We start from the raw sequence: 19,202 nt of genomic DNA, 5'->3' as shown, positions 1-19,202 counted from the left end.
TAGAAATAAAAGAAATAAGCTCACTGTCTGGTCCATGATTCTCCTGCCTGCTTCCGCTCAGACTCCTGCATTACAATAGCAGAGAAGCAGGAAGAACTGGCAGCATGGTAAGGGGCCAGCTGAGCGCAGGCCTGTAATCCTAGCTACTCAGGAGGCTGAGATCTGAGGATGGCAATTCTGAGCCAGCCTGGGCAGGAAAGTCTGTGAGGCTCTTTGTTCCAGGGATCCACTCAAAAGCCAGTAGTAGATCTATGGCTCAAATGGTAGTGCTAGTCTTGAGCCAAAAAGCTCCATGCACGCCCAGGCTCTGAGTTTAAGCCTAAAGACCAGCATACACACAGTCCCCCCAGGTTTACTCCCCCCAAAACAACAAACCTACTCTCTAGATTTCCTGTGGAAAATATTAACCCTTTCACAAAGGCAGTCTGCCCTCTCCCGCCCCATGCAGTCAGATTCCTCCGAGACGCCTCGCTTCTTCAAGGTGCCCCACACCACTCTGCCACCCGCAGGTGCAGGGTCCTAGCTGTCGGCACACGTCGCCCACGGCCACGCTCAGACTCAGACTATCCACACCGTTCCGCTTACCGCTTTGCATAATGATGTTAGTTAGCGCAAGTGTTAAAGTTTTGCAGAAAATGTGGTGATTGTCTTCATTTTTGCACTGACAATTGAATACTTTAGGACTCCCTTTAGTTTGGAGCTTTTCCTTAGAGGAGTTGCTTTTTAACAGGTATCCGTGTAGCACAGAATCTTATGTACTGGATGCTCACCCAATTTTATGGATTCCTCATCACTAAACTCCACAGTGGGAAGTCAGAAACGATTGAGAGGAATGTATGATACTTGCTTTAGGGATGTCTGTAAACAATATGAGTGAAGAGTTTAGGAAATGCATCTTAGAGAGTGTGGCAGTACCTTTTCTACGCTCAGGACGGCGTGTCGCTGAGCTTGCAGGCTGTCTCTGGAAGCCCTTCTTGTGAGGGACCACTGTACTCTGATGCATTTAGCACAGCACCTTCTAGCTTAGGTAATTAAACAGTAGGTCTTACATTCTGTGGAAGGACAGAGACATTTCACCGGACTAAAACTATCTTGTGTAAACTGAGTATAATCCTTGACGTAACGACCTTTATCTTTTATATCACAAATGCTTTAAAACCGGCACTTCTTATTTTTCTTTTTGTTCCGTGCCTGTGGCTTGAGCTGAGGGTCTGGGCACTGTCACTTTGCATTTTTGCTGACATTTATAGTTCTATCACTGGACTGCCTCTACTTCTGGCTTTTTTAGTCTGGCTTCGAACTATGATCCTCAGACCTCTGCCTCACGAGTTGCTAGGATTACAGGCCTGAGCTACCAGTGCCTGACTCATTTCTATATTTTCTGTTTTTGGTCCAAGTCTGGGACTTGAACTCACTACCTGATGCTTTTGCTGATTGGTAGTGCTCCACCTAAAGAAAGAAATATGAAATCATAGTTCTCCTTATGAAGGGTTAACCCGGAGGTAACTTACTTGGAAACTCTCCACAATGTGATGCAGTAAGGCAGTTCACACAGGGCTGTTTGTGACCTGCTTGAGGAGCACAGCTTCAACCAGACCTGTTCATTCTTTCTCAAAAGTTGTGTCTGTGGCACTTTTGCCCATAGCCTATTGGAGTTTGGGGAGACTGTGAGGGCTAGTGACCAAAACCAGGAGCTGATAGACCTGGCAGAAAGGGAGATGAAAGGAAAAGCCACAAGAAAGCCCGGTGACTTGAAATGGTAGCACTTTGGTAGGAGAGCTAATGGCGTGGCATGCTAGTTGCCTTTAGTGACGTTAACTAATGAAGTAGAATATCATCAAATGTGTATTTTGTGATAGGCATTGAATGGTGGTTATATGTGTATTATTTTATTTGGCACCGAGCAACAGCTAGAGACATGTCATCGAGCCTCATTTCGCAGAAGTTCCCGTGACTATGGTTGTCACAGGGAAGTGCCTACAGGACCTGAGCCACATTGATTCTTAGCCTGCGCAACCTTCCTGCACAGTAAACTAATCACCTCTGACAACCCTGTAACTAACGGGATTGAAATAGTCAGCTGTCATTTTGTTTTGTTTTTAGACATGTTCCTACTGTGTTGTCTAGGCTGTTTTTAAGCTTGTGATCTCAAGAGATTTTCTTGGTGCAGCCTCTTCAAAAGCTGGGCCTGCTAGTATGTACCACTGTACCTGCCTCTAGCTTTGTTTTTCTCTTTAAGGTAAGGAAGTATGAAAGTAGTTTAGGACAATTGTTACTTTAACAAGGCCAAATTAGGTTTCCACTAAAAGATGTTAGGACATTGCTTTCTTTTCTTTTTTCTTCTTTTCCTTTCTTTTTCTGTCACTCATGGGGCTTGAACTCTGGGCCAGAGCACTATCCCTCAGCTCTTCAGCTCAAGGATAGCTCTCTACCACTTGAGCCACAGCACCACTTCTGATTTTCTGGTGGTTTATTGGAGATAAGAGTTTCATGGCTTTTCCTGCCTGGGCTGGCTTTGAACCACGATCCTCTGATCTCAGCCTCCTGATTAGCTAAGATGACAGGCGTGAGCCACCAGCGCCCGGCTAGGACATTGTTTTTTGAAAAGTTTTGTAAAACATTTTGTTTCTTGCAAAGGTAAATATATATTGTAAATTCATTAAAACTATCCATAGTTTTTATAAAAAGGACTCTAAACTGGTTTTATTAATTGCCTTTTCCACTAAAAGGAGCAAGTCTCCTAACATAAGTTGTGCAAGTGCTAAATTTGTTTGTTTAGTTAGCTCTGCACAATTCCAAAAAGGTGGGAGCAGGTGTAGAGCAGGTGTATTGATTTGTTGAGGGGGAGCCCCCATGCGCTGCTGCTCATGGAGGCTGCCCACAGCTGATGTCAGCGCTGTGAGCAGAAGTGCGGTGTCCCTTGTTACTGTGTCTCTGGTGCTCTGTAAATGAAGGTGGAGAGAGAACAAATTGGAATTACATGTCAAGTGAACTTACATTTAACTTTTATCTCTGACTCTCAACTGATATGCTTCTTTAAAGATTATAGCCATCTTTCTGAAATACAGTTTTAAATATAAATGTTCTACCTGTAAAAATACAAGTTTGCCTAAATAGTTTGTCAGTGACATGCCTGAAACCTTTTTTAAAGCTGTTCTTTTAGCTGTCCGTTTACGGTAGCGCTACAAAAGATCACAGAATGACCCCAGAGGGAAATGGCGGTGTGAATTTGCTTGCCTCTTTTCCTTTTTTTTTCCCCATTTGGAGTTGTTTGTTAAGATTTCTGTGAGTATTGGTTTTAAATCCCAAGTGCAGAGTCGGCTCAGCCACATCCGTGATCTGTGGCCTTTCAAGAGCCAGCCTCTGCCCTGTGCCGGCCGCCCAGGGGCTGCGGAGATGAGTCAGGGGTTCAGGGAAGGTCTGCAGGCCACTTAGGGAGGGCTTGGCCTAGACTCAGTAAACACTAGTTATTCATTGAGCTTTTAAATAAGGCTTAAATTAAATGAGATTATGCATATATGGAATGTTTGACAGAGTGTCTGGAATTTAATAAGAACTCAATAAATGTTAGTGCTTCTCATTTAAATATTCATATAAATCTGAAAAGCTGTGCCTTTGGATTTTTGCATAAGTCATATATTATATAGTTCATTTATGTTAGGGCATGAAGAAAAGGTAAATAGTTTCTATATTGGCTTTTCCCAATAGTACAAATTGCAAAATTAAAATCATTTAAAACAAATATATAATTACTGTCTAATTTCTCAGCTTAGGCTACTTGTCATTTCAGGTGTATGTTTGTTTTTTATTATTAGAAAGCGTGGATCTTGTTTGACATCCCAATTCAGAGAACTTTGACAAGACCTGTAATATTTGCCCCCGCTTTTCTTTTCATAGGCCTGTGGAATCTTGCTTCGCTCTTTTCCAACCTTTGTTTATTTGTGTTGATGCCCTTTGCTTTTTTCTTTCTGGAATCAGAAGGTTTTGCTGGCCTGAAGAAGGTAAGTAAATTGGGTTTGGAATTGTATTTGTTAAATTAGGAAGTAAAAATATTATTCATATTTATCTATCAGTATGTTCAATACCCTTTAATAGAACATGAGAAGTTGAATTAAAAATAGTAATGTTAATAACACATTGTTGACAATAATGTTAATAATGTGGTCTTTTAAATTATTTTATATGCTCATGGGGAGAATCATCATTTTTTAAATTCTGTTTTTGATGCTTGAACTCAGAACCTGGCTGTCTCTGAGCTTCTGTGCTCAAGGCTAGTGCTCTACTGCTTGAGCCACAGCTCCACTTCCAGTTTTTTTTTTTTTTTTGTGGTTAGTTGGAGATGAAAGTCCCATGACTTTCCTGCTCAGGCTGGCTTTGAACCACAATCCTGAGATCTCAGCCTCCTGAGTAGCTAGGATTAAAAGCCACTGGTGCTAAGCTGGAATCATCTTTTAAAACTATGATATGTCTCAATCTGGTGAGGAATCTTTTGTGAGAGGAATACACCTGATACTATTTCTTAGGATAGCTCATTTAGTTTAGAACATATGTGAAAGCCCCCAAATCTTAAACATACCCCTTGATGGAAGAGCTCTGCGCAGCTAGTATTTTTAGGATAGTAGCACATTATAGAATTCTGTACTCCCAGTTAGGGAGTCAGACGCCCCGATACCGAGAGAAGCAAATCTTGTGTAAAGGTAGAAGCGTAGACTAGAAGTGAATCAGCTGAGGATGTGATGTGGATCAAGGCCTCACAAGAAGCAATAACAATCTAGTACTGATTTGGGGCAAAAGAAGCACAGTCCTAGCTTTGGCCTGCGCGTCTCTTAGCCATAAGTTTTTTGGATGTAATGGAAAGCTTTAAGTCGTTAATTGATTTTCAGTGGCTTTTAAATTTGACAAAGATATTCTGCCTTTTGGATTTTTACTTCCTTTCATGTAATATGGAGTGTAAAATATGCCCATATATTTTATTATTGAATAATACTACGATGCCAATTATGTCCATGTGACTTGGGAAGTTGTAACCATATGTGCGTTGTTTCTTCATATTTTCATTATTTATTACTTTTTGGTGGTGCTAGGGTTGAACTCTGGGCCTTGCACTGGTTAGACAGGTGCTGTACTACTTGAGCCAGGCCCCCAGTCCAGCCCTCTTTAGTTCATGTAGCTTTTACAAAATAAAATACACAATGCTTCATGAGTTTTCATGTTATCCTTGTGCAGGGGCCATTGTAGTCTTTGCATTATTCCAGTTGGCTAATGAAGCAAGATGATTTCATGATATAAGGGACTGTAACAATGAAATTCTTGACTGCTTTGCCAGCTCTTCTGGTGTAAGCCACACGGTTTAAACATACAGATTGAGGGACACAGTGGGAGAGTCACTGAAAGGTGATGTGTAGCTAGGGTGCTTTTTCGGTGGACTCCACTGTCTCTTTCCTGGTTATTTCACATATGCATAATCTGAAGCTGAAAACTAGCAGCTGACTTCACATTTAGTGCATGTACTAAAGTCAGAATGAGTGAGTGTGTCTGACAATCACAAATGATGCACTTTCAATTCAGGAAGCAATTTGACTTTGTAGTTTGTTTTTTGAGGCAGGTCTTGCCGTGTAGCCCAAGCTGGCCTTGAACTTGTGATCCTCATGCCTCCCTGGCTCACGTGCTGTGATTAGAGGTGTGTACCGCTGTGCCTATCTGTTCAGAGGTTCTTGAAGAAATTAGATAAAATCTCATTGCTAGGAGGATTTGGTTTAAACTCTTCCTTGGATCTCCTTGAGATCTAAAGACTTTGAGTGGTATTATATTGCTTAATACCTACATATGTAAATGAGCAGACCTAGAACCCAAGGCCAGAATTCCCCCAGGGTTGAGGTTTTTATGGCAGCACCGTGGACAGCCAATGAGGGAGTCTGGGAGGCCAAGGACACCATGTGGAAGGACAGACAGGAGGCTGAGCTGTGATGGCAGTGGGCAGGCGGGAGCGGTGCTGTCAGAGGCGTGACTGAAGAGGAGAGCCATCTCTCACAAGCTGAGGACCGTAAAATACTCAGTGGTATAGAAGGGGAAATAGAAAGAACAGCCAGAGGAAAGGAGGCTGTTGGAGGCGCTTGAGGGGTTTCTAGAGAGTTGTGGAGGCAATTTTTATTTTGACAGGGCCTTTATACACAGAGTTTTAGGAAGCCTGCTGGCGATGCAGGTTACGAGAGAGGGCTACTGCATTCAGGCTGGACATGGGGGAAATCAGAGGTGGGAATGCATAGGAGGCATTCTGTGCCGTGCAGCGGTGCTGTGGAGACACTGGAAGGACTGGCTATTTGGTCCCCTGCCTGGCACCCCGGGGAAAGAAGGCTGCCCAGGAGGAGCCGCATGGATGGGGTGGGGCTTGGCGGGTACAAGGCTCACTGAGTGTGGCACTGCAGGCTCTGGGCCGGGGCTGGAGTTCTGCTTGGATTAGGGAACGGCTGGAATGAGGACTGAATCGAGGGGGTTGTGTACGGCGTTTGGACGATGTGCTGTGGACAGTAGGGAGCTGGCAGAGGATTTTCCAAAAAGAAGCTTTGTGCCTACCGTTTCATTTACAAGTAAAGCGCAGCTTGGGGTCTCCCGGTGTTGGTAAGGGGAGTGCACACACCGCCGGCACCGCCGCGCAGCGCCGTCTGAGGGTGTGAGCCGCGCCTGTTGTTGGGTTCCTCCTCTTCCTGCCTCTGCCTCTGAGGTACTGTGACCGTGGGTGCTCCTCAGGGCATCGCAGGCGTATGCACCTAGTTTATATTCCATGAAGCTCTTCTTGTTAGCTGGGTTATTATTGGAAGGAGTGTGTGTCATGGAGAGCCCTTCCCTCCAACCTCCTTGTGACCTGAGCAGCCAGGACGGGGACCCAGCTACATCAGGGGACCCAGGATTTAAAGTCAGCTGACAACATCCAGCCATGTGGTCATCTCCTGTTCTACCTCATAGACTTAGGGAAAAAAAGGAAATACCAGCTGAGCAGAGACCCAGGAAGAAATTAGCGTTCTTTTACACCTACAGGTGTACGGTTCTTTCCTGCTTGTTCACTTCCAGGTTCTCTGTACATGATTAAAAGAATATTCTTTTTACGCAAATCTTTGACCATACTCATCTTTAAAACCTTTCAGAAGTCACCATAGGTTGCAGACCTCAGGTGGGAGTGAAGTGTTGAACGGTTGTGTGACACCGTTTACATCACCAAACCATTTGTTCCCTGACCCAGCCTGGTGCACAGAGAAGGCAGCAGGCCTGAGCCCGGCCAGCGAATGTGGATCCTGCCCTGAGAAGTTAAGGAATGAATAGGTGCTATACAAGCCAGCCTAAGGACTGTGTGTGTGTGCGCGCGTGTGCGCAAGTACACGCGCTGGGATTGGGACTTGAACTCAGGGCTCTACCTTCTGTCTTTTAGTTTTTTCACTCAAGACTAGTATTCTACCTCTTGAGCTATAGTTCCACTTCCAGCTTTTTGGTGGTTAATTGGAATGAAGAGTCTCATAGACTTTTCTGCTTGGGCTGGCTTAGAACTGTGATGCTCAAATCTTATCCTTCTGAGTAGCTAGGATTGCAGGCATGAGTCACTGCACTGGCTAAGAATTTTTTTTTTTTTTGGTTGGTTGTGGGGTTTGAACTCAGGACCTGGGTACTGACCCTGAGCTTCGTTTGCTTGAGACTAGCACTCTACCACTTGAGCCACAGTACCATTTCTGGCTTTTTGTTAGTTTACTGGAGACAAGAGTCTCCCAAACTTTCCTGCCCAGGCTGGCTTTGAGCTATGATCCTCAGATCTCAACCTCCTGAGTAGCTAGGATTACAGGTGTGAGCCACCAGGGCCAGGCAAGAATTTGTATTTTAATGTTAATCGAGTGGGGGTAGAAATAGAGTTGTGACTTAAAGATAGAGGAGGGGGAATAATCTCAAAGTGAGGGGGCTGACTGTACTGACATGCCACTGAGGGATGGAAGGAAAACTACAGATACAAAGGTAAGGACATTGGACGTCAGAGTTGGACTGCCCAGGCAGGCTGCTTTATCTAAGCCCCAGGAAGTTTTTCAGTAAAATGGTAATAATAGTTGCCTTGCTCTGTTATTTTGATACTGAGTGAGATTCACATCAAGTACATAGTTCAGCACCCCATTCCTCTTAGCTTTTAGCCTACGTAAATGCATTCAACTAACAAATATTATTTCCTAATACTTAGATTTCACATTGTGAGACTCAGAAAACAACTGAAAACAGTAGCTGGCTGTTAATTACACATTTTCATCTCAGGCAGTTTTAAAATTTCCAGTTATTTTTTTGCATTTGAACTGGCATGTACTGAAGTAGAATAAGCCAGTTTTATTATTAAAGGTAGCAGACTTTGAAAATCACCTGCTTGAAGATACAGTGCAATTTAGACCCCAGCCAGAATGTTTTAGAAAGCTTTAGAATTAAGTGACCAAGGCATACTGTTTTTAAAGTACTTACATATATTTTCAGTTTTAAAATCAGTTACATGAAAGTTGGAAACCTTGTTAGCATTGTATAGTTTAGTCTGAATTTGTAAAGAATATGTTTGAAAATGAAGGATGCAACTTGTGTGCAGGGATGGGCAGGGGAGACTGGAGAGAGCAAAGGAAGGGGTGAACTTGTCCAGAAGGAAACACACTCAGTACCTGACATGTAAAATGATAACCTCTCTGCCCAATACCTTCATAATAACCATAAAATACACTAACAAGAGTATGCTTATGCAGGGTGCCAGTTGGTCATGCTTGTAATTCTAGCTACTCTTGGGGCTGAGATCTGAGGATTGGGGTTTGAAACTAGTCTGGGTAGAAAAATCTGCAACATTTTCTCTCCAATTAACTAGCAAAAAACTGGACTGGAGGTGTGACTCAAATAGTAGAGCACGAACTGTGAACGAAAAGGCTGAGAATATGAAGTCCCGCATTCTAGCCCATCCCACAAAAAAGAAAAGAAGCCCTGCACCGGTGGCTTACACCTAATCCTAGCACCCAGGAGACTGAGATCTGAAGATCACGGTTTGAAGCCAGCCCGGGTAGAAAAGTTCCCGTGAGACTCTTTTCTCCAATTAGCCACTCTGAAACCAGAAGTGGTGCTGTGGTTCCAGTGGTAGAGCACTAGTCTTGAGCACAGAGAGGCTCAGGGACAGCACCCAGGCCCTGAGTTTAAGTCCTACAATTGCCAAAAGCAGAAAAGAAAAAAAAATATTTTTGGATGTTTTGATGTGTCTTTCTGTAATGCAACATCATTTTGTATTTGCTTGTGCAGGTTCTAAATCATGTTTCACAAGATACATCGTACTCTGCACAGAGAATAGGCTATCCAAGTTAATGCTATCATTTTATCAACGTTAATACTATCATTGACAGTAGTCTTTAAAATATGGAAGAGTGCTGGCTACAAGCGTGTCTAGTCACGAATGCTCCTGTAAAGCCCTTTCTTCACTACTTCGTGTGACTATCAATCTCTGGCTGACGTTGAAGAGGTTAGAAGCACTTGAGTGGTAGCCGTGCCGGGGATGATCTGAGTGGTGACAGGCTTGTGGTATGGTTCGTCAAGCTTCCTTCTTCCCTGGGACCTCCCTCCTGGTGCTGTGTTACTGTGTCTACGTCTGGTTACCTCTGCTCTACTCCCTAAGAGAAACATGACCCCTGTTCTCCCGTGGATCCCCTGGGCTCCGGCAGATTCTGCGGAGATGCGGAAATTGGCCACTGGCAATGGGCGGATGCAGAGCTTGGATTGGAAATCAAATTAAGCAGAATTCTCCACTCAGTTTTTAATTAAACCACTTTGTTAATTCAAACAGGACATTTTGGGCCCCGGGGTTGACCGTGTCCCTTTAAAGGCTTTAAGTGGCCTTTCTTCTCTCCCCTTGCTCTGGAGTGTTTCTATTTTATTAGTACCATCTCCCAACTATCCCCCCTTTCTTTATTAATTCTGAAGTTTAAGAGAATATCAATGGTTTTGGTGAGTAACTTTTTAAAATAAGAAGCTAGCTTTTATTTTGGAATTGCAAATTTCGGTTAGCAGTCAAGTGCTTATCAAATGCAGATCGTTATAAATGTCACCTCCTCCTACCGCACCAAGCGCGCTGTGTGTTCCCTGTTTGACCGTCTGGAGTCAAGGCTGCCTCTGCAGTGTTGGCCCAGCCCTGTGTCTCGGGGCTGGGTGGCCCCGGGGCACGAAAGGTGGCAGTAGCTGTCACACCTCAGCTAAGCGGTGTGGCTTCCTCTCCTCTCTGCTTCAGGAAAGTTTCCTGCGTGAGCCTGAGACGTTTTCTCATTTCATACCACGCTCTACTCGAGCCGCATTTCAATGAGAGTTGGATATATTTGCTTCCTATTGTATTTTAGTGTCTTATTTTGAATTAATATATTCTAAGGCACAATTAACAAATGAATGAAAGTGGGAAAAAAATCCCACAATATGGTTGCCATATACATTTAGGCCCTGAATTTTGGGGGAGTAAGTTTATATTGTACTTCACCTTAATGACAATCTTTGACTTGAAGTCCCAGCATAAAAGTTAACCTAAGCGACAGCAACATCCTGACCAATTACCCAGACCGTCCAGCCAGGCAGCTCAGGATGTCCAGAGCCCCGCACACGATCGGCCGGATTAAGAGGTTAACTCTTGTAACTTCAAACAAAGTGCTTCATAATAAAAGCAAAAAGTACAAAATTTGAAGTAACTTCCTTTCTTAATTAATTAGGCTGGCCAGGTGGAAGCGGAGCATTCTGGGCTGGTGCTGGGAATGTCCATAAAGCCGAGCGACCTGACAGCACAATAGAGGAGGAACAAAGATCGCTTTAATGTGCTTCTGTCCTGTGTCACAGTTTGAGACTGTCCTGGTTTATGTCCCTTTTGGCAAACTTACATAAAAGTGACCTTGTACTGTATTTTATGACCAGATGACTTTTCCCCTCAGTGGCTAATTTGTCTCAGGCCTCCATCTTAAAGAGACGTGAGTAGGAAGTCCAGCCTCGGTCTCCGCCAGCTTTCATTGCATTCTTTCATTATTTTTGCTCGTTTTTTGCCACTGATGATCCATAAATTGTTGGAAATGAGTGGTTAAGGAAGTGCTGCTTAGTGTTAGTGGCACATGCGCATATGTGGCGTGGTTCTGGTGGGTGAGAGGAAATCACAGACAAGAGGAAGGCTCCTGCTGTGAGCCTTGCAAGGAAATGTAACTTGGGCATGTTTTGATCTTGTTTATTACAGAGAATGAAGTCATATCTCACTAACGGTTGCTATGTGTTAATTTGATTCTCCCAACACCTGCAAGCAGAAAACTGTAGAGTCACGTATTAATAGAAATCTTGTTCCTTCTTCCAGTTGGGTACTAGTTTCCTCTTAGAAATAGCACAGATAAGAATGGTTATTTGAAAAACCTGCTTTGCTGGCAGTACCTACGTTGGACCCCCGAGTGGCTGTGACAGTGCGGCGTCAGTGAGCGCTCTAGACCTGCAGGCCTGCATTTGGGAGGGAGCCCGGGACCTGCAGAGGCCCCATCTCGAGGAAAGACCACACTCATTTCATTTAACACTGATTTGAGTCTACAAAGGTTCTGAGTTGAGAATCACTTAACTCCTGAATGACATGAGATTTGTCTGTTCTTAGTGCAGGGTGTGTAGGATGGAGCTACATTACAGCTTCGGCTACAGGGTCCGTCTAGAAGTGTCGAAGAGCAGGTGGTGGTGGTTGTTTTTTTTTTTTTTTTTTTTTTTGGGTCTGGTCATGGGGCCTGAACTCTGGGCCTGGGCACTGTCCTTCAGCTCAAGGCTAGCACTCTACCACTTGAGCCACAGCGCCACTTCCGGCTTTTTTCTTTTTGCTTATGTGGTGCTGAGGAATCGAACCCAGGGCCTCAGGCATGCAAGGCAAGCGCCCTACCACTGAGCCACCTTCCCAGCCCCTGGTTGTTGTTTTTTTAATCCTCATGTACTTTGTAGTAGTGCAGTCTGCTAAATTGGACCATTATGTATTACTCTTTCCATCAAATCAAAAACGGAAGCATTTCTACATTTAAAGCCAGATTATCCGTGAGTGTTGGCCTCCCTAACAGCTGGGCCCGGCTGCAGCTGTGGGGTTTGTTCTGTGCGCCCTTCCCAGGCTCTCTCCTCCACCTGGAGTGTGGGGAAGGAGCCGGGCCTGGCTGACAGCAATAACCATCAGGCGCTCAAATGGATCAAATATGTGAGCGTGGTTCACGAAACATTTGGGAACTTCATGTAGGGCTGGTTTATATTTCACAGCATAGTGACAAAAGACTTTACATTGGGTTGAGCCAAACATGACTGTGCACACCTGTAATTCTGGTTCTTGAGAGACTGAGGCAGGAGGGCGGTGGACCTCCTTGCTCCCTCTCAGAAATAGACATTACTTTGGATACAATCAATGTATCTTTGGAAATAAGGATCTGCGTTTTCTTAGAATGTTACTGGTTGTAAAAACAGTAACTTTTACGTTTAATAGGGAGCTACGCTTTGAAGTTTATTTTATTTGATGATTAAATTACTAATACCTTTTTTAAACTATGTTATAACGTCTCATAGTTCAGGCCTCTGTTAAATGAGGAAAAGTTTTTTTGTAAAAAGTCAGCAGGTTCAGATTTTAAAGTAATTATACTTTTAGTTATAGTATCCTCCTCAGTGCTTCTAATATTCATGACACAACTTTATAGAAATAATCATTGTTAGGATCTTCTCTGAAACTTTTTGGTGAAAATTGAGAACTTTCTACCCTTGGTGGTAATGAACACCCATTTCAAGGCTACTGGAGACACTTGCTAAGCAATTCTAATACACGTCTGCCAGACAAATACTTACTAAAGCACTAGTGTTTTGGTTGTTAAAATCTTATATTTATTTGACATTGAAACTCATATTTGTCTATGAAATCATTTGTTCAGGTGTCACAATAGTAATCTTTGATCTGTATGAAATGTTTGCCAATATGTAGCTGAAACTTGGCACAGTCTATTAATTTTCAGTCCGTTTATTTAGCTTGTTAGTATACTAAAAGTAGAAGCTGTGTACTCATAGTCATAAAAGACGGTAGGATTGTTTGACTTAGGTAATGTTTCAGGTTGTGATATGTCTTCTTAAGTCACTGACAATGTGTGGTACTATTTATTTACACATTTTCTGCTAAAGAAAGGAAATTCTAGTCTAGAAGGACAAGGTCAGATTGTTTTGCAGTGACTAAACTTTAGTGATTAAAAATGAGATTGCCAGATAAAAATGGAAAAAAATTAGGAGTTCCTTAATAGTGAAAAAAGAATAAAATGTCCAGATGCTGGTAGCTCATGCCTGTAATTTTAACTAGTCAGGAAGATAGTAGGGATGGGTTTGTGACTTGAAGCCAATCTTGGCAGAAAAATCCGTGAGACTTCATCTCCAGTTAACCACCCAAATGCCAAAATGGAGACCTGGCTAGAAAGCTGAGCCAGAGAGTCAGGCCCTGAGTTTGAGCCTCATTACTGGGAAAAACCCCCAGCAACATTGAAAAAGTCAGTTTTATGGAAAATATTTCCTGTTTTTCTTGGAATACCAAGAAAGAAGAAATTTCTAATAATTGTTTTGTGGTGATGGATGTAAGTGCTTTATACTTCCTTATTTTAATTGGATTGCTCATGTAAAATTTTCATTATACAGTAATTGCTACTAAATTTTATAAGCAGGTTTTTCTTTGCTCAAGGTAGGTGCTCTACCATTAGAGTCACAGTTCCACTTCTGGCTTTTTAGTGGTTAATTGGAGAGAAGAGTCTCACAGATTTTTCTGCCTAGGCTAGCTTTGAACCACAAACCTCAGATCTTAGTAGCTAGGATTACAGCTACTATAATCCTGAGTAGCTAGGGTTTCAGGCATGAGTCTGGTTCCTGGACCTATGAAGTCTTTTTTTAATATAATTTTATTGTTATGATTAAGGTGTTATACAGAGGGGTCAGGTAATGAGTACATTTCTTGTTGGATAATGTCACCCTTTCTTTCCCCCAGTTTCCTTGTCCTTTCTCTCTCTACAAGTTGCATGCTTCATTATCTATATCGTGTCTACTGAGTACCATTACTGTATTTGTTCATTCTTCCTCCTTCCATTTCTAGGCCCTTTTAGCCCCTCTCAAAAGACAGCAAAAAGGAACAAATAAAACAAAACAAAAAGGCAGCAGCAAACACCACCACCACTAACAATAATAACAACAAAAACTCATGCTTCTATTTCCTGGAATTTGTTTCCATAAATCATATTTTAAATGCTCAGAGGAGTTACACCTTTGGGTTCCTCCTCTAAGGGTATTCTCCTTTAGTCTGATTGTTTGGGTATGAATGCCTAGAGTCCTGTATAGGTTATCATGTCCAGTTCTATTTTAGATCTAGCTTCCACATGTGAGATAAAACATGTACCATTTGTCTCTATGAGCTTGGCTTACCTCACTTAGCATGATTTGAGTAAAATTCCATTGTGCATAGGTACCAACCTTTTTGGATATACTTCTCTGTTGTAGGGCACCTGGGCTGTGTCCATAAATTGGCTATTGTGAATAGTGCAGCAGTGAACTTGGATGCCCAAGTGTCTTTAAGGACTTTTTTTTTTGTCGGTTGTGGGGCTTGAACTCTGGACTTAGGTGCTATCCCTCAGCTCTTCAGCTCAAGACGAGCGCTGTACTGCTTGAGCCACAGCACCACTTCCAGTTTTCTAGTGTTTTATCAGAGATAAGAGACTCACAGACTTTCCTGCCCGGGCTGGCTTTGAACCGCGGTCCTCAGATCTCAGCCGCCTGAGTAGCTAGGATGACAGACATGAGCCACCGGCACCCAGCTCTTTAAGGACTCTGGACTTGCAGTGTTCTGCAGCGATATGGCTGGGTCACAGGGAAGTCCTGTATTTTCTTTTTCAGGAATTTCCAAGCCATCATCCAGAGTGTAGTTATGCTACTGAACATTCCCACCAGCAGTAGTAGGGTTCCTTCCCCCCCCACATTCCCGCCAGCCTTTTTTGTTTGATTCCTTGATGTGTACAATCTAACTGGAGTGAAGAGGAATCTCAAAGTTGTTTTGATTTGCATTTCTTTTATGGCCAGGGGTGTTGAGCATTTCCTCATATGTTTATTTGCCATTCTTCTTCTTCTGGGAAGTCTCTCTCTATCTCTTTTGCCCATTTGTTGATTGGTTTTATTACTTTTGGGGGGTTAATTTCTTGAGCCCCTTGTGTTTTTTGGATATTAGGCCTTTGTGAGATGTATTGCTTGGGTCCATGAGATCTTTAATGGCTCCTCTAATTGTTAGTAAAATAATCTAAGCCAGGTGCCGTGACTCACGCCTGTGGCGGGACCTGCCTGGGTGGGGGAGAGGAGGAAGGCTGTGACTGGAGGACGGACCCCGTTTTCACCCGTCAGCGGAAGCTGGGCAGTTCTCCACATCATCCTACTGTGTGGGAGGCTGGGCATGAATTGTGCTCAGGCCCGTCAGGGCCGGCATCGCAGACAGTACATGAACAATTACAAGAGCAAAGATGGGTTCAAGTATTTGGCCTGAGTTCAAATCCCAGTAGCTCCCACTGCCAGTAATTTAAAAGTTTAGAGCATTGCATATCCCACCTTTGGAAATTGGTTCTCAGCTCTTTGTGCACACTTCTCAGCAGGCTGTCCTGCTCCCGCTGTGCTGTCTTCTTACTGAACTCTCCGTTGCCTTTCACGGTTTGATGTCTTTGAGCATCGTTCCCTCTGCCAGGAGATTGGCCCTTGCTGCGCTGCCCCCTGGTGCCTCTGGTGATCCTGACACTTGCTGTGGCTTCTGTCGGTGTGGCTGCTCTGTCCTTGCAAGCAGGGCTATCTCCCGGTCGCTCGCTGCTGTGTTTCTAACGTGAGTACTCAGGATACCACGGGTGGAGTCTTGTGCAGTGGGCAGTGTAAGCTGAGCACTGCCGTGTGCTCGGGACTTGTTGTGGAAGAGCCAGGTGGGCTCCATTGCTGGCCACGTGGCGTCCACGTGGGTCCCAAAGACTCCCAGTCTACACTGTCCTGGTTTGGCTGTGCTGCTAGTTGGGACCCTCAGAGATTCCTGGCTGCCCTCACTAGGAGACCCTAGGGAACGCAGGGACACGAGGGCAGCAGCCGAGGTGGCAGCTCCAGGTCAGGGTCCACTGCGGCTGCCGGCTCTGCTCTTCCCTATGAACCTCTCGTGCATAGCAGAGCCGCTCTGGCTCACTGTGAAAAGCTGTGAGCGCTCCGCTCTTCACTGTGAACCTCTCGTGCGCAGCAGAGCTGCTCTGGCTCACTGTGAAAAGCTGTGAGTGCTCCGCTCCTCACTGTGAACCTCTCGTGCACAGCAGAGCCGCTCTGGCTCACTGTGAAAGGCCGTGAGTGCTCCGCTCCTCACTGTGAACCTCGTGCGCAGCAGAGCCGCTCTGGCTCACTGTGAAAGGCCGTGAGCGCTCCGCTCCTCACTGTGAACCTCTCGTGCACAGCAGAGCCGCTCTGGCTCACTGTGAAAAGCTGTGAACGTTCTGCTCTTCACTGTGAACCTGCCAGGTCAGGGTCCACTGCGGCTGCCGGCTCCGCTCTTCCCTGTGAAGCTCCTCGTGTGCAGCAGAGCCGCTCTGGCTCACTGTGAAAGGCCATGAATGCTCTGCTCCTCACTGTGAACCTCTCGTGCGCAGCAGAGCCACTCTGGCTCACTGCGAAAGGCCATGAGTGCTCTGCTCCTCACTGTGAACCTCTCGTGCTCAGCAGAGCCGCTCTGGCTCACTGTGAAAGGCCGTGAGCGCTCCGCTCCTCACTGTGAACCTCTCGTGCACAGCAGAGCCGCTCTGGCTCACTGTGAAAGGCCGTGAGCCCTCCGCTCTTCACTGTGAACCTGCCAGGTCAGGGTCCACTGCGGCTGCCGGCTCCGCTCTTCCCTGTGAAGCTCCTCGTGCGCAGCAGAGCCGCTCTGGCTCACTGTGAAAGGCCGTGAGCGCAGCCCGCAGCGGTGGCCAGCCCCTTCTTTCTCAACATGAAACCTTTGACTAAAGAACTATTACAACAGACCAGAAGAAAAAGCCTGGCTGGCTGGCAAATTGTTTTGAGGGGATGTAGCATATGAGGAAGGTTTTCCTCCAAATTTAGGATTTAAGAATTTTTACAATTCAGTTATTTATATTTTTAAACCTATAGTTTGGGGGACTTTTGTTTGTCTCATACCACGGACATTTCTGCTTACAAATTCTAATACAATGAGCATCTTAGTTTGATGAACTAGCAATATTAGTATTTTTATTTTAGCTTACATGTAATACTTCTTACCAAGTTTTAGTAGTTGTGATATCTAACAGCTTTAGTTTTTCTGTCTTATGTAGGACAATGTCAAAGTATACATGTTTCTGAAATATGTTTCTAAAATAGCATCTTAATATACAAAATATTCACTATTTCACTATAGAACTTAAAACTTTACAGTTCTATTTTCTTGAACATAGACTCAAAGCTCATTTGCATATACTTGAGTGATTGCTTTAGAGAAGGAAGGAAATATTTGGTACTGTAGAGATGCTGGGTTGGAGTTGTTCTGTGGCTGAAACACGGCCAGTCATCTGCGCTTCCTCTGGTTCTGTATCGGTGCTCCTGACACTCCCCAGTGGTTGTGCACATGTCTGGTGCGGTCGTTACGCTACTCAGACGCTTGGTTACTTGATATTTATTTTGAATGTCTCACATAGAAGTTTTGCAACTGAAGAGCTGTTTCCGTCCTGTCCAGAAGGATAGTACATCCAGTCTTGCTTAAATGTTCATCACCACAGAACATACCAATTTCTGTATAGTGCTCTTGTGCAGTACATGGTAATGTTCACTTCACTGAGGCTCAGTGTAGAGCAGTTAAGAAGTGTGTCATTGACCAGCATGAAAGTTCCAAGGAGCAACTAGAACATTTCAGTGCTCAGGACTCACTTAGATCTAAAATAAATCTTGTGTTGCATCTGTTTAGTCCACACTAGCCTATTTCATCTAATTTAACTGATGATTTTGAGGTCATGGTGATTTTTGGAATAATACTAGTATGAAACTGATGTCCTAAAATATGTGGCCTGGCTTTCTTAAGAACAATACAGCATTTCATTGGTGGAAAGAAAGGGCTTACTCAATGGTGTTTAAAAATAGTATCCTAAGTACTTACTGTACTGAGATTTTAATAGAGGGGAAGAAAACTTATCGAAGTGACTTTGGGCATAAAAATGCCATGAAGTTCTGAACACCTAGTAATACGCAGCATTGCCTTGGAGCACCCGACTGTGCCCGGCTGGCGCAGCCTGGGACGTGGAGCTCCGCTGTGGTCAGGGCACTTCCATGTGGTCTCCTGACCTGTGGCAGTGCTGGAGCCTGGCCGGCTCCCTCCTCTGCTGGTCTCTCTCGGAAGAGGTGGGCAGGCTCCCTTCCTCGGGGCTCTCTGGCTTTTCATTACTTCGCGTACAGAAGCCACAAAGCCTGGAGGCTCGCTTTATTTTTATGATCTTAGAAGAGTTGGTGATACCAGTTTATAGGTTTGGGGCATTTGTGTTAATCACTCCTGGCTGAGTTAATCAATGAAGCCTGATTATTTATAGTCCCATTATCTACTTCTCTGTATTAAAGTTTTTGAAGGTAAAAACCTACCACATTGCATTTAATGAGCATATCATCTTTTTCTATTTGTTGACCTAAAGTTTATGAATACAATAATTGATTTCAGATTGGGTTGATTTTCATATTTAATCATAAAAAACAAAATGTAAACAGGAAAATGCGCTGTTTCAGCTTCTCAGTAGATTAAGTCAGCCTAACACTTCTTACAATGTCAACATTGGACTGGACAGGCAGAAATTATAGTAAATAATTTTGGCAGCTTGCAGCCCTTTTTGTAAGCGTAGTATTACCCTTATAATTTATTTGTAACATTGAGTGTGACAGTTTATTTATAAGAGTTTAAATTGAATAATTTATTATTATTTCTGGTGCTGGTCCTGGGATTGAACCTTGTATGTGGAGAGCTTCTACCACCTGAAGCAGCTACAGTATCACTAGATGGTCAGGTCTCGGGAGCCGCCCTCACGTCTGTTCCTTGAGTTAGATGGCATCTGATGTACAGATATGGAACATTTGTAGTTTGGAATTTGATGGATGTTTTTCTTCGAGTTTAAAAAAAAATTATTTTGCCAGTTCTGGGCCTG

At 44.0% G+C, this 19,202-nt stretch overlaps 1 protein-coding gene and 1 pseudogene across 7 annotated transcripts in view; one reads left to right on the top strand and one right to left on the bottom strand.

The window, feature by feature from the left end:
* The window catches only part of Lmbr1 (limb development membrane protein 1), a 123,369-nt gene that overhangs the window by 45,611 nt on the left and 58,556 nt on the right, over window positions 1–19,202 (top strand). For 5 of the 7 annotated variants that reach the window (XM_042671587.1, XM_042671589.1, XM_042671585.1 and 2 more), the window contains exon 5: window positions 3,898–4,001. The exons of the other annotated variants lie outside the window; for them this stretch is intronic. In XM_042671587.1, the coding sequence (XP_042527521.1) occupies window positions 3,898–4,001 (104 nt within the window). The remainder of the gene's footprint in view (window positions 1–3,897; window positions 4,002–19,202) is intronic. 7 annotated transcript variants of the gene reach the window in all.
* Window positions 5,182–5,280, bottom strand: LOC122101256 (annotated as a pseudogene).

Source organism: Dipodomys spectabilis, unplaced genomic scaffold, assembly GCF_019054845.1.
Source record: "Dipodomys spectabilis isolate Male_0828 unplaced genomic scaffold, ASM1905484v1 ptg000646l, whole genome shotgun sequence".
Taxonomy (NCBI): domain Eukaryota; kingdom Metazoa; phylum Chordata; class Mammalia; order Rodentia; family Heteromyidae; genus Dipodomys; species Dipodomys spectabilis.
This window is presented reverse-complemented; position numbering and strand designations above follow the sequence as displayed.